At 40.6% G+C, this 15,747-nt stretch overlaps 1 protein-coding gene and 1 non-coding gene across 2 annotated transcripts in view; one reads left to right on the top strand and one right to left on the bottom strand.

Moving 5' to 3' along the window:
* LOC124803060 (centrosomal protein of 120 kDa-like) overlaps positions 1-15,747 on the top strand; it is a 192,631-nt gene that overhangs the window by 15,562 nt on the left and 161,322 nt on the right. The window contains exons 2-3 of the mRNA XM_047264187.1: positions 2,686-2,833; positions 5,462-5,582. Of these exons, the coding sequence (XP_047120143.1) occupies positions 2,686-2,833; positions 5,462-5,582 (269 nt within the window). The remainder of the gene's footprint in view (positions 1-2,685; positions 2,834-5,461; positions 5,583-15,747) is intronic.
* On the bottom strand, positions 12,296-12,368 carry Trnaa-cgc. Its single transcript has one exon. It is a non-coding gene; the product is annotated as a tRNA-Ala (tRNA).

The following is a 15,747-nucleotide window of genomic DNA, read 5'->3' on the forward strand; positions in this document are numbered from 1 at the left end:
ACATGCATGGCTACACCCGCCTATCAGCCATTCCCTACTGGACACTTACGTGCCAACAGCACTCAACACTTGCTCGCACGTTATGCTCAGGGATGATTCCGTTAGACAACCCCTGCAGTCATCCTACCTGGGCCCCTTTAAAGTACTCCGGCGGGACGAGACAACGTTCGATATTATGGTTAAAGATCGTCCTCAGACTGTTTCATTGCACAGGCTCAAACCTGCTCTCGTGGTCTCCTATGCCCCTCTGCGTCTTAATCGGACCCTCCTGATGACTTTTCCGCTGCAGAGTTTGAAAATACTTTGTCTCATCCCATGGCGCTGTTTTCTCCAACCCATGATTCTTCGTCGCCATTCGCAGGTTTTCCAGGCATGTCGCCATCCACCCCATGTGCGGGCTTCGCCACCACTTCACCGACTGTGGAGACTCGCTCTCCCTCATTCAACCTATGGTGCAATGTGCCACCACACCGCGTGGACGACGTGTCAGTCATCACCTTTGATGGCTGTGTGCTTGTGCTCCTAACAGACACTGCGGCCTCGCCTTCCAATGGACAGTTAAATGTCAGTGTAGTGCATAGCATGTCCCTCCCCCTGTGAGTCTGACCTGTCAGATATTCGCGCATTCATGTCCTTGGATGGCTCGATCTGCATTCGGGGTGGGTACGCCTGCACCGCACTGCAGGCTGTTCCACACACCTGCTCTCGGGCCGGACGACGCATCGTCTGCCCCGACTGGTTGACTGACTACGAGGTGGACCTGCTGCCAATCACTCCGCCTTCGCACTCCGCCTTGACCAAGATGTAAATCCCGGTCATGCGCCTGCCGCCTCGCACGACAACTACCGGCGCCGACACCCAAATGACCTCCACTCAAGCCTCACAGGTGGTACTCTGTACTGCAGGGGAGGGGCTGGGGAGGGGGGGGGGGTGGTTGTGTGGCTTCGATGTTAGTTTTTAGTTCTGTTCTGTATCTCAAGCTTTGTACACGTTTATGACTAACTATGAAATATATCTCCATGTGGAATTTAATGGGGATAGTTTTTGCATTCAACCGAAAATCGTATCCCGTTCCCATAGAGTAATCAGTAGGCACATAAACAAAACAGAAAAAATACTGCAACTTGAGGACCATAGGAACAGCTATAGAGGTGGGCATGGGCCTGGGGATAGTGATAGAGACAAAGAGGATTTCATTGTCGTGGATGTCTTGTATGAACAGTTCCCATTTATGCAGTTCAGAGAACCTAATATTGAGGGAGGGGGCAAATCCAGATGGCATCAGTTGTGAAGCAGCCATCGAAGTCAAGAATATTGTATTCAGCAGTTTGTCCTGCCACTGACTGATGATCAACTCTGCTCTGGGTCACAGTTTATTAGTGGTGATTCATTCATGTTACTTGGGTCAAACCCCTGTGAAAGACCCAGGCGCGAGGCACATCTTATTCCAGTCCTTTCCAGTCCTGTCATGGTCATATGCTATCTTATCAGATGCTGGGTCGTCTTTGAAAGCAGTCATATCAAATGCTGGCTTTCTTGGCACTTCTACACATTCTTTTATGTAGATGAGACTACCAAACAAGCATCCATCTGAATAAGAGAAAGCAGTAGATTTTCTCATAGTAGAAACCCTATTGCTAATTGTATTATATGAAGGGTGATCAAAAAGTTTCCGTTTGAGGGCCATACATTCCAGAATTGGTATTTCAATCAGGCAGAAATGCCACGAGCGTTGAGGCAACCATCGCACCGACACGTCAGGTTGAAGGTACCTGTTTGGTAAAACACTGTGTCCTGCTGCATGAAGAAATTTGCAACTACATACTGCACATCCTTGTCTGATAGGAATTGTCGGCACTTCAAGGCCTTTTTAATGGACTGAAGGTACAATAATCACATGGGGAGAGATCAGGACTATAGGGCAGGTGCTAGAGTGTCTCCGGCTTGAGTTGGCGTAACTTCTGTGTTACGACATGTGCGATATGGTGACATGCAATATCATGAAGCAGTGGCACCCCTTGTCACAGTTTTCCCAGACGTTTCTCTTAATTGCATGCTGTAGTTTCTCCAGCATTGCACAGTACCATTCCCCAGTGTCGGAGTCACCAGGTTCGTTGAAACCAATGGGTAAGGTTGCCCTCCCAGATCAACTGGATTCTTGTGTCAAATCGTGACCAGTACAAAACTTTACGCACCGTTCCGAGAGACATCCAGTATTCATGATATCAAAGACTGGTAACAACAGTTATGGGCCGTCTTGCCTCAGGAGAGGATACAACAGCTTCTTGACACTCTTCCCAATCACATTAGTGTCAGCATCCAGGCTAGAATGAATGCCATACTGATAACTGGACTCATACTGCTAAATTATTTGTAAATTTGACTTTATTTTGTAATCATTGAAATAATATTACTTACCCTCTCAACCCATGAAGTTTCATTTTGTTTCCTCTGCCCTTTCTGGGTGCTTCAATTGTTTCTCGGGCAGTGTAAATAATAGCTGATAGTTAACACAGCCTACAGAAATAATTTATGACAGATTCTTCTTTGTTATGCCTTAATTCATTGTATATTTATGAAGCATCTTCTGGATGATGGATTCTGCAGAACACTTTATGAATGCATGATTATGGAAGTGTAATAAGCATCCTTATATTCAGTATTATTGTAATTATTTTGTTTCAGGGTCTGGATTTGGTTTCCTGGAAGAGCCAATCCTCATTAGAGCATCATTAGCTGGAACTGTACACGAGACAGAATTATGTCAGCCATCAGAAGAACCTATTCTGGATGTTGAGTTACACTGGGACACGGAAAAGAAGGTGGTTAAGAGGTAATTTGAATACCTTTGTAACACTATAACGCTATCATGAAATTGCAGTTGCGTCTTCTATTAAAGTACAACAAACTTAAGTTATGAACAAGAAAAGTATCACCACATTATTAAATCACAGACAAGTTTTTGTATTCCATTTGGATTGATTTTGGACCCGCAGAAGTCTGGTTACATATTGTTTTCTAAAAACAAGCAAAAATAGATCAACTTTGGAGAAATGAGGAGAGTAACAATACCACAATTGTAGTTTCAAAAGTATAAATTAGGTATGTATGAAATTAGATCATATTCAGAAATGACTTTTAATCTGCAAAAAAACCTCAAAAAAAAAAAAAAAAAAAAAAAATGGCCAAAACTGTGTTTGGATAAATTCACCCCCTTCATTAATTAAAAGCTAGCATTTGAGGATATAATATAAGATTGAGTTTTCATTACAAACATTTCATTGGAAGGAAACTTACAACATATGTGATGTTACGAGTATAAAGAACATTAGAGCATACATTGGTCAGAAATCAAAAATCAGGATTGTCTGAATGAGAACTTAACAGTTATGTATCACATTAGAGAAATGTGGATGCTATGTGTTTTCACCATACTTAAAGAATTCTGAATACCTTATCGGAGAACTCCTTAAAAGTCATGCAGTCATGACAGTAGCATATAAGTGGATGCCCCTGTAATTCTGTTATGAAACGGAAAGATGCTACTCATCATGTAAAGGAGATGCAGAGTCATAGATAAGCACCACAAAGAGTCCCAAATAAGCTTTTGGCCAGCAAGGCCTCCATCAAAAATAGATGACTGACACACACACACACACACACACACACACACACTCACACACACTCACACGCAACTCACACACACACGACTGAAGTCTGTAATTCTGTATGACAAAACTAAGAGACTTTACGCCCCCACCCCCCACCCACACACACCAAAGTCAATCATGGAATCTTCTATTTAATACAATCTAGTATATGTCCAAGTCTCTTGTAAGGTTTCATAATGTTTTCTGACACGAACTATTTACTGCAAGCGGGATAAAAAATTCACACAATGACAAATCAGGTAAATTTATTGAAATGGGGTCTCAAAAGATAATTTTCACCCAACAACACCAACAGCTCCCTAGCTAAAATTATACTTTTTAAATCTGTTAGCACATCATGATGAACACTATGCATGCAGACTCTGGAAAGTGAATGTCTTCTTTCCTTTGGATTGTTTTTGGCATTTTCAGTTCTTTAGCTTCTGCAGATTGCTGCTTGCAATTTGTAGTGGCCACATGGCCCAGCCACCCAGACTTAAGTTTGCTGTGAGTTCCTCAAATTGTGTAAGCTAAGCACAAGAATGATTAATTGAAAAGGACATGTCAGGTTTTCTACCCTATCTTTTTTTAGTCTGAGCTTGTGTTTCAATCACTTGTCACCATTTACCTGTTGTATGCATGCAGGTGAGGATATAAGCATTATCAATCCAGAGATGAAATTATTTTACTTTATGTTTCCAAATGAATTAAATAAATGATTGTTACTGGAATTTCATTTATGTACTTGTTATGCAGAGTGTAAGTAGCAGTTTATGTAAACTTTGGTTTTATTTCACTTACTAAGTAGACAGATTAAGGGCTAGGAAGAAGCCTGTAGAGGCTACCAAATTGTCTTCACTTAGTAACCTTAAGGAACTGTTAGCATTTGTGGGGAAAAGCAAACTATTGTGGAAAATTCATTCCTAATGCAAATCTTTGCCGGCCGCGGTGGCCGTGCGGTTCTAGGCGCTCCAGTCTGGAGCCACGCTGTAGCTACGGTCGCAGGTTCTAATCCTGCCTCGGGCATGGGTGTATGTGATGTCCTTAGGTTAGTTAGGTTTAAGTAGTTCTAAGTTCTAGGGGACTGATGACCACAGCAGTTGAGTCCCATAGTGCTCAGAGCCATTTGAACCATTTTTGCAAATCTTTAAATTGTAATGTTCAGCAAGACTGCTGTAAGTGTTTTGCATTTAAAGTCTAATTTGTGATGACCACCGCGTTTATCAGTGACTCATTTATTCTTAACAGTTGACACCTCTCATATCTGGATTGACACAGCACTTTTAAGATAAAAACGAACATGACTGAACAACTGATAGCTTATGTCTTGAAAATACCAAATGTGCCCCAAACAAGCTATCTCCAAATTGAGAGGCAGACAGACCGACTTTAGCAAAAATTTTTGGACATGAGAAATTCCACACTTTTGTATATTTCCTGGAAGTTCCACTTAGTGACAGGTTTTGTCTGACTCATGTTTGAAGCTGCTTGGGAAAACTACATACATATAAACTGCAGTGATGGAAACTATTCCTAAGAGTTGTTGCTATAAAGTAAATTGCAAAACAACAAGTAAACTGACAAATCCTAGTGCTTTATGAAGATTGCTCATGGTCCAAGCCCATATTTTGATACAAAGGGATCAATGTATTTTCAGGGAGCCACAAACTTGCGGTATACTGTGGCATTGTTTCCAGGTGGCTATATAGATTTTGGATAAAAATATTGAGAGAAATTATGGATTTTTCTCATTTTTGCATTGCATGCTTACAGTTTTTACTTTCGTTTTCAAAATGCATTTCTTTTTTCAGGTTACGAACACTAAGAACTCAGTTAAGATTGGAATGTTTGACACAATCACTCAAACGTATTGGTTATTTTCTGGTACCTCTCACAACTGCATGGATTATAAAGCATGGAGAGGATGTAAAGGTAGAGGAAACTAATATTTGCATCATTAAAAGCAAATGAAATAATGTATAATGTTTGGCAGAGATTAAAAGTGTTATAGAAAATGAAACAAGCTATTTAAATGAACATTGCTTTTGTTGTAAAGTGAATGGGAATCTGCAGTCTTTGGCACTAGATTATCAGATTATACATGGTGCAAAGGGTATATGTACAGATATTTCTATTAGTGAATGGGTATGGTTTACTGAACAACATTACGTCAGCATTTATGTCAGTTGCAGAGTAATAATTATAACTGTCGGGCGTATTATGTCTATAGGTTGGTTAGTATCTCCAAGCACATTTGGCAAGAGCAAGCCATTAATGCTTATTTTCACTTTGTTAGCAGGTCAGGTGCTCTTTGCTGCTATTTGTGATGACATCACAGGGTGGTTGTTGAGCGTTAAATGAACTTCAGTAGCAGGTTATGTTTTTCTTATAATTTTGATTAAATTTTCGGAATTATCCTTACTTAAGGCAGGAACTGAGTTAGAAAATTTGAATCTTTGACGCCAGGAAGGCCATTTCACACAACAGGTACAACTAATCTCGTCTTCCACATCGTGAATTAGCTGTCTTAGCCATCACTGTAGTGATGAGACAGAGGTAAATGCAACAGTGTGTAGCCATTTGCCTACTTTGTTTCTTCATTTGTTGTCCTCGGTGTCGACGTACTGGCTGAAAAAATAGGGGGTGGACATGCAGTACTGTCTACTGTAAATCACATAGCCGACTGATGCACAGTTGCATTTCACAGTCTTTTACTTTTACTTTTCACAACCTCCCAATAATACACAGTTATATATGGCCAGTGCACTATTATTCTAACTTCCCATAATCCTCATTAATAGTTTGCGGGCAAACATCCACATACTGTTACAATAGTTTACTGTTGAACATCTACGAGCAGTAAAACATAACCAGATAATTCACAGTTCTTTCGGAGTAATCGGGTACATATGGAACAGACACTGTCATTGTTTTATCACACAGCCTAATTGTATAACACTTATTTCACTATTAAGTTGATGCCTTGTTGTCGTTCTAACCTTCACAGGTTCCTCGTCTGAAACTCGGCCGTGGACTGACTACAAGGCCCTTATATATCCTCATGATATTAGGGGCCGAAACTACACATTGTTCAAAGTTAAATTTACAGAAATTACAATTAAAACTTAACTCATTAAGTTAACTGAATACATCAAAAACTCCGTTCTTTTTAACCGTTTGTTCTACTACAAGGTTTAGGCCGAATTATTTGTTTAAGTGAAGAAATTAACATATATTGTTATGCAAACAATACTTCTTACAAAACTGTTAATTATTTTGGAATTAATTAAGGGCTGGCTTTGCTAACATGTTTTTGAATAGAGTCAAATAGATCCTATAAGAATACAATTAGTTTTTTCCTCCAAATGTTTATAACTATTATAGAATTTATATTTGTTTATACATCAACAACAGAATTAAAGTTACAGAACAATTACTAACTTCACCCTATAATGAAAGATACTAGTACTAGTAGCTTTATTCACCGTAGATCACTTTTTACAAGGATATAGCACATTTCAAAGTATTTACAAGTTTAGACCAATTTAAAATATGCTAATTCGTATACACATACATTTACAGACTTCTAGTTAGAGACAATCAGTAGATTTACTCCTGTTATACAATACATTTTTTACAAATAACTTATTAAATAATGTAATGCCACACTGTTCACTCATATCTCACTATCAGTCACTACACACACTATACATACATTGTTTCGTAACACTCTCTAAACACACACACACACACACACACACACACACACACACACTGGTGATTTCTGGACCACTTTCTGCACCGCAACTTCCCATTTGCTATCCTGAAAAACTGAGTCAACATCCCTCTATCCTGAGCGAGATGTTGAGCTTAGAAAGAGGAAGAGGTGTTAATATTGTGCTATGCATAGCTTGGGGATAAGTATTTATAGAAAAGGAAAAAAGAAGGAAAGAAACATAGTTGAAGGTGTTGTGTGGAATGTTGGATGTTTTATAACTTACTTTTTTTTTTTTTTTTTTTTTTTTTTTTTTTTTTTTTTTTTTTTTTTTTTTTTTTAGCAAGCTCCTACTCTGTTTTATTTAAGTAATCCTTCAATGCTTAAAATGTATTGCATAACAGGTACTTTTTAGCTGCCTTTTAAAATAAGTGTATTTTTGCAGTTTCTTTAATCTCTTTTGGTAATTTATTGTACAGTTATATTCCTTGGTAGAAAAATGCTGTTTTTAGTTTTATGTTTATTTTATCTTGGTAAATGTAAGTTGAGTCTATCTCTTGTTGCATGGTCATGGACAGAGCTGTTTATGCAGTAATTACCAACACTATTTTTGATGTGTACAACTGACTGGTAAATGTATTCACATAGAGCAGTTAAAATCCCCATTATTTTGAACAGATCTTTACAATGAGCTCGACTACAATTTTTGGTTATTATTCTAATGGCTCTTTTCTGGAATTAATAATTGCATTCATATTTTGTGCATTTGTTCCCCAATTGAGTGTACATATTAATAGTATGTAACTAAAAGACACTGCATGATACACACTGATGATAGGATTCTAAGGGCATAACATGCTGATGACATTCTGTTTGCAAGTACCTTTGTGTATTCACACCACTTCAACTGAGAATCAATATTCATTCCTAGAAATTTTGCATTTGTTACACAGTCTATAGAGGTGCCATCTATATTTAATTTAACATTGTCATTTTCCCTCTTCAAACTGAAATTCATGGCATTAGTTTTCTTTGTGTTCAATGTCACTTTGCTGCATACTGACCAGTCATAAACTTCCTTGAGAGTTTCATTTGCATTCTCTGCCATGAGTTCTCTTGTTTTCTCAGCAACTATAATATTGCTATCTTCATAAAAGAAAATTTTTTCACTATGAGTAACACTACTGGGAAAGTCATTGATGTATATCAGGAACAGTATTGGTCCTAATATGCTACCTTGCGGAACCCCTATATTAATGTATTTTGGTTCTGATAAGTGTTTTCCTAAATGTTTGGATCTATTTGAAGTATGTGTTATCTCTGCTCTTTGTACCCTATCTGCTAGGTATGATCAAAGCAAGTCATAAGCTACTCCTCTTATTCCCAATGCTTCTAATTTATTTAACAGAATCTTGTGGTTGACTGTATCAAAGGCCTTAGAAAGATCCAAAAATATGCGTATGACACACTCATCTTTATCTAGATCATCAAGTACAACTTTTGTGAATTCTACTGTTGTTGTAACCGCAGGAAGAAGCCAAGTCTAATTACAGTCGTTTTCAGGCAGTACGAAGGAAATAGTACGTAAACATTTGGTGAGTTAAAATGTAAAACTGGACGCAGAGCGTGACAGAGGGGTCATAAAGAAACACGAAGCAGCTGGATAGCCATGGCGGAAGTCCAGACTGTCGGGGAGCTGTGCGTGATAAGAAAGTAAAGAGCCACCAAGTTATAAAGAGACAAAAGAAGCTCTTTGTAGGGACCTGTGGTAAGCAGTCAATTAGGAGTATCAGCTGAGAGCACTTCTGGTTAGTGAGAGAAGTCTGGGAGCGGAGAGAGAAAGAAAGAGGGGCCCTTGGTGGGGGCAGCACTAAGTCAGCTTCTGAAGGAAAATAATGAAAGTAACACTTAAACAATTCCAAATAAGAATAAGTTGCACTCTATGCTACATCATGCCAAGCACTGGCGGGGTCGAAGGGCAAAAGCTAACAAAACTCGGGAGCACACTGCTCCAGCTCTCGATGTTAGGCTCCCGGCAGTAACAGTAGTCAGTGTGGATAGCAACAGCTGACTTGGGCTGAGGAACGGGCTGTGGGCAGGCCGCTGGAGATCACTGGAGTCACTGATGAGCATTTAGGCAGTAGCTGTGGGACTCTGATGTAGGGCGCTAGTGTGGGTCGCACTTCCACTGAAGAGCTACCATCAGGCAGTCGGAACGGTGGTAGTTAGTCACCATCTCTGTGAAAGACTTGGCCATTCCGTGGGTACACTCACCAACGAAGCTTGGGTAAGCTGTATTCCTTCTGAATAAACTAGAACTTGTGTAATGTTCGGAGTAGTTTATTGCCACCCACTTCATTGCCTTGTACATTCACACCAGGGATTTCAACCTCGTAGCCAGATCAAAAGTCTCCCCTCCCACTAAGGTCAACCGGCTAAATCCCTTCCACGAACCATGTCGCTCAATCCCCAGCAAAACCCACACTTGGGACGCGAGACTGTGGCTGACTCCATATTTTTGCCGCTTTGGAAACCAAACTGTGATTTGCTTAAAAGAGTGTATTTATTAAGGTAATTCATTAATCTGTCTTTTGTAATTGCTTCTATTATTTTTGAGAATGGTGACAGCAGGGAAATGGGCCGGTAATTTTCTATGTCTTCTGCATTACCTTTCTTAAGCAAAGGTACAACTCTTGCCTGTTTTAACTGCTCTGGAAACGTCCCTGATGTGAAAGATTCATTTATTATATTTTTTAAGGGGCCTTGTATAATTCCTATGCATTGTTTCAGTACATACATTGGTACTTCATCTAAGCCTACTTCAATTTTTATTTTTTAGTGTTTGAATAGTTTTATTGACTTCATTCTCTGTGGTTGGAAGAAACATCATTGTATTTATTGCAACATTATTTATAGGTGTTATATTAGTTTTGGGGAATTTTCGCTGTAACTTCTCTGCAATACTTGAAAAATGCTCATTTACATAGTTTGCTAAGTGTTGTGGATCATTTATTACCTTATGCCCCTCCCTTAGCATTATGTTACTCTGCATTTGTTTGCCTCTCCCCGTTTCCTTTTTTATAACATCCCAGACTGCTTTGCTTTTATTCTCTGCATTGTATATTATTTTGTCATTAAATGACTTTTTTGCAGCAATCAGCACCTTCCAATAGATCTTTTAGTATGTATGATATAAATTTAAGAATTCCAGATCATTGCGACTCTTTCATGGAACTGAGGTATTAAAGTGTTTGGGAGGACTTCTTAATACCTGCTGTTATCCATCTGTTTTTGTGAGATGTTGATACAGACGTGCATACTTTTGGAAATGCCATTTCAAAGTTCAATTTAAATAATGTGGAGAATTTAGAGACTTTCTTATTCACATTGGTTTCCTTATACACTTCATCCCAGTTTTGTTTTGCTAGTTCTTTTGAAAAATCTTTTATTTTGATTTCTGATAGATGTTGTTTGTAGGCTTGTAGTTTAGGGAATGATTCAATGCCTGATTTTACTGTTGTTATTTGACAGAGATGGTCTGATAGTCCGAGATATTTTACAACTACATCACATTTTTCCCTGTCCATATTTGTGGCCACATGGTCAGTTAGTCATTGTAGTAACCCTTGTTGCACTATTGACCAATAGGGACATGTCAAAACTTTGAAGGATATTTATGAGGGTGCTGCTGGATTCATTTATGATATTAGTGTTGATGTTAATGTCCCCACACAGAATTTTGCTGAGGTTTACACTTGAGACTTTATCTAGAACTTCTGTTAATTTATTGAAAAAACTGTCCACACTTCCACTGGGAGATCTGTACACAGACAAAATGATTAATTTCTTGGTGATATCAAGCCCTGTTAATTCAACAGCTGATATTTCAAAGTGTTTGTCTTCACTTACTACTGAGGTCATGTCTTCATTTGAACTGTGTTCCTTTTCTGATATAATTGCATGATCCTCCGCCCCTTGAAGCAGTTCTGCTGTAAAAGTTTGCCATTTCATACAACGATAATACTACTTGTTGGATTTCTTCACCGGTGCTCAGTAACACAAACTACTATGCAGTTAAAAGATTGGAGCTCAACTTCTTTATTTTTTATTGATTGCAGTTTTGATGAAGGATTGTTAAGTCTGTGAAATGCTCCAGGTTACTCTTTCCAATGTTTGTTTTTCTTTGTGACATCTGGTGTGTGTGATATTTGAAGTGTTAAAATCTGTCTTGTGAGTGGTTGTTTCAATATTTTTTAAACTGCTGGACATTTCTTTAGGCAGGGGAACATGTTGTCTGGATTTATCCTAAAAAAAGACCTACTTCTCCTACCCATGACAACAGGTATTTGACCATGTGTGGCCCAAGATCCACCCCTATACTTTCATGAATCAGCTGTACCAATCTTCCCTTCCCAGTCCTGTTTAGGTCTAGGCCATGCCTAGTGAAACCTCATCTGTTGATAGTACCGACAGTTACCAGAGAAACATGAGCATAGTTGGCTGTCATCAGAGCCATCCCTAACCCCACATCAATTCACCTCACCGGTTCATCAAAGTTGTAGTTGATCATGACGCCGGAACAGCTCAACAAAGTGTACGTTGCTGCCATGAGTCAGGGAAGCTATCTTGTCCAGGTCACCACCTATTTCATATGCCCCATCCCTGTCCAAACTGTTTCCCACCCCACCCACTATCACTACATGGTCCTCTTTTATAAAGTCCTTACATAAAGACCCTATGCCAGGCTGTTCCAGGAGGAGGAGGAGGATATTAGTGTTTAACGTCCCGTCGACAACGAGGTCATTAGAGACGGAGCGCAAGCTCGGGTGAGGGAAGGATGGGGAAGGAAATCGGCCGTGCCCTTTCAAAGGAACCATCCCGGCATTTGCCTGAAGCGATTTAGGGAAATCACGGAAAACCTAAATCAGGATGGCCGGAGACGGGATTGAACCGTCGTCCTCCCGAATGCGAGTCCAGTGTGCTAACCACTGCACCACCTCGCTCGGTGGCTGTTCCAGCTCGTCGGCTCCATTGTGAACTGTGGAGCGCTCCCTGCTCCAGGGAGCCGTGTCGCTCACTGTAACCAGTCAAGTGGGCCGGCACGTGGCACGGCTGGCTGAGGCAGGCGGCAAGGCAAGTGTTTTGATGTGCCAGCTGCGTCTTACAAGATCGACAACCTCATACTCTTAGCTGCTAAGACGTGGTGACATGCTACACCAGGAAATACGATGTTCAGGAAATAAATAAGAAACAACTGTTTTACAAGAAATTACATACTAACTTTATTGGGTCTCTGTAGCTTGACATTTTCTTTTCATTACAAGATCGGAAATATCAGGTGTCAAAGTGTTCGCAGACTTAATGCGGAGGATGGCCTTCATTGTTGCATCCTGAAGAAACGATCGTTCCTTACTTTTTACTCTTTTCATTTCTGAGAAAAGCTGCTCACAACAATACGTAGATCCAAACATGCACATGATCTGAGCGGCATTGTTGTGAAGCTTGGGAAATGTTTTTTGCTGTAATGAATGATACCATCGTGACAAATCCAACGTGTTGTAGTACCTATCTTTCAACAAAGTTGAATTTTGCAAATCAGTTATCTCCAATTGAAGTGACGGTGACAAGTCATCGGGGGAAACTGAAAAAGGAGTGCTGAACACCTTAAGTTCCATTTCCAAACTAGTGAGGTCTCGGAATCGTGTTTCAAACGACGTGATGAGCTGCTTTAACTTTGCTTGGTAATCGCCGAAAGTAGTACCTTCAGGTAGTTCTAAAGAAGCAAGACGACTGAAGAACGTTAAATGTCCATTACTCATCTGCCTCTCAAATAAACATAAATTTTCCATGAACGCTTTGATCTGGTCGTGCATGTCAACGATTAGCTGCCCTTTGCCCTGCAGTGACAGATTTAAATTATTCAGATGCATGGTTACATCAGCTAGGAACGTCAGGTCTGATATCCATTTTATATCTTTCAGACAACACATTTCTTCCCCTTTCATTTCGAGAAAAAGGGATATTTCCTCACGAATGGCAAAGAAAACATCAAGAACTTTTCCCCGACTCAGCCAACGAACTGTACTGTGGTAAGGTATATCCCCATACTCCGCTTCGATATCTTTCAGGAATCCTTTGAATTGGCAATGATTCATACCGTGACGCCACACAAAATTCACACACTTCACGACATCTTTCATTACGCCACCTAGCTCTACTGTTTCAGCACACAGTGCCTCTTGGTGAATAAAACAATGAAGAATCAAAATGTCTTTCCCGAATTCATCCCTGAGTTTATTTTTCAAACGAGAAGCAAAACCTTGGTGACGCCCGATCATTTGTGGTGCACCGTCTGTTGCTACAGAATGGAGCTTATCCCACGGCAAATTCATATTGTCCACTGATTCACAAACAGCTTCAAAAATGTCATGTCCTGTTGTGGTGTAATCGAGTGGTACCACATCCAAGAGTTCTTCAGTTACTTGCAGCTCCATGTCGACACCACGCACAAAGACTGAAAGTTGAGCACAGTCCAATATGTCGGTGCTTTTGTCAAGCGCTAGCGAAAATGCAACAAAGCTCTCCGCCTTCCTCCTGAGCTGTGTCTCTAAATCCGCTGCAATGTCCAGGATTCGACGAGACATTGTTTGCTTCGACAGGCAAACCCCTTCAATTGCCTGCACCTCCATTGGAAACAAACATTCTGCAACAGCTACCATGCACAATTTTACAAGTGGTCCCACCGAAAATGGCTTGCCACTTGTCGCAATGATGTGAGCGACCCTGTAGCTTGCTCGAAGTGCAGATTCAGTAGTGTTTTCTCCACTCTCATTCACTTGAAAATTATAAACGCATTACAGAACACGAACTATGTTGCATGTTTTGATACCCTCCGTATTACGAAACTGTTTTTGAACTTACGTCTCCTGCTATGTCGTTCTTAAGCCTGGCTACCAGTTCTCTGCGTGCAACGCCTTCTACCTGATCGTAGTGCGCAGCGTGAAGACGTGTATAATGTCATTGTACATTGTACCTCTTCGCAGAATTGAATACTTTATGACATACAAGACCTTGCGGACGACCATCCCTCTCAGTGAATAGAAAGGTATCCTCCAACAGAGGTACAGGGCTCCCGCGGCTAGTCATAGCTGTCATTGAACAAGGATTATTGCGTCAGTTGCGGCTGCATGCGGCCAGGGGGCAGTGAGTTCGCTTTCCCCCCTCCACGCAGGCTCCGAGCTGCCGCAGTGAGCGCTCCGGAGCGCTCCGGCTCCCTGGAGCTCGGTTGGAACAGCCTGCCCTATGTCCTCTATCACATGACTTAGCCCTGCATTTGGCTTGAAGATACTGGTGGTACACTGCCCCTAAACTTTCCTTTAACTGAGGGCCTACACCTCGCTCATGGCTACTACCTAGCAGCACACTTTCTTCTTCCTAAGAACCTCTACCTGAGGTTCTTCTCCACTTAACTCTGACAGTGGTAGATACCTGTTTTTGGTGTTGATGATAAAATTGTCAGATCATATTCTCTTTCTTCCTTTCCTCCTACCAGCTGCCAGTTCCCAACCACCCTCCCCCCCTTATCTCCTGTGATCCTATCAATTCTTTCCTTGCTTCCTCCAACTGTGCCTGAAGGGCACAGATTTTCCTTTCCTGTTCCCCAATTGAAATGTTACTACTTCATACTCTGCAGTCCCAGGAGAGAGCCTCTTCTGTTCTCCCAACATTCTACCCACTGAATCCCCCCCCTCCCCCCCCACAGTGAAAATATTTCCTACAAGAAATTTGCACTATCAAGAAAACTTGAATAGAATTTTTTGTTTTTATGTCACGCAAAATTTCGGGTTATGTCTCAATTATCGGGACTTCAGATAACACGAAGTTTTTTCAAGAATAGGCTCTGCTGGGACACTAATATTCAGTTGTGTGACAAGAATGGAAAGAATGGACACTACAGCAAATATAAGAAACAAAGAAAATTTAAATTTGACACTATTTCCTCTTAAATAAGTTCTTTTAGCAGCCGAAGAAAATACCTGTGATCTCACTCGCCGGGGGTCCGCCGCTCGTGGTCTCGCGGTAGCGTTCTCGCTTCCCGAGCACGGGGTCCCGGGTTCGATTCCCGGCGGGGTCAGGGATTTTCACCTGCCTCGAGATGACTGGGTGTTTGTGTTGTCCTCATCATTTCATCATCATCCAGGAAAGTGGCGAAATTGGACTGAGCAAAGATTGGGTAATTGTACGGGCGCTGATAACCACGCAGTTGAGCGCCCCACAAACCAAACATCATCATCATCACTCGCCGGCCATCTTGTAGTCTGTAATAGTCAAAATAAATTAGAAAATCAATTACATACATGAAACTAAGCACAAAATTGGATC

This window comes from Schistocerca piceifrons, chromosome 6 (genome assembly GCF_021461385.2).
Source record: "Schistocerca piceifrons isolate TAMUIC-IGC-003096 chromosome 6, iqSchPice1.1, whole genome shotgun sequence".
Taxonomy (NCBI): domain Eukaryota; kingdom Metazoa; phylum Arthropoda; class Insecta; order Orthoptera; family Acrididae; genus Schistocerca; species Schistocerca piceifrons.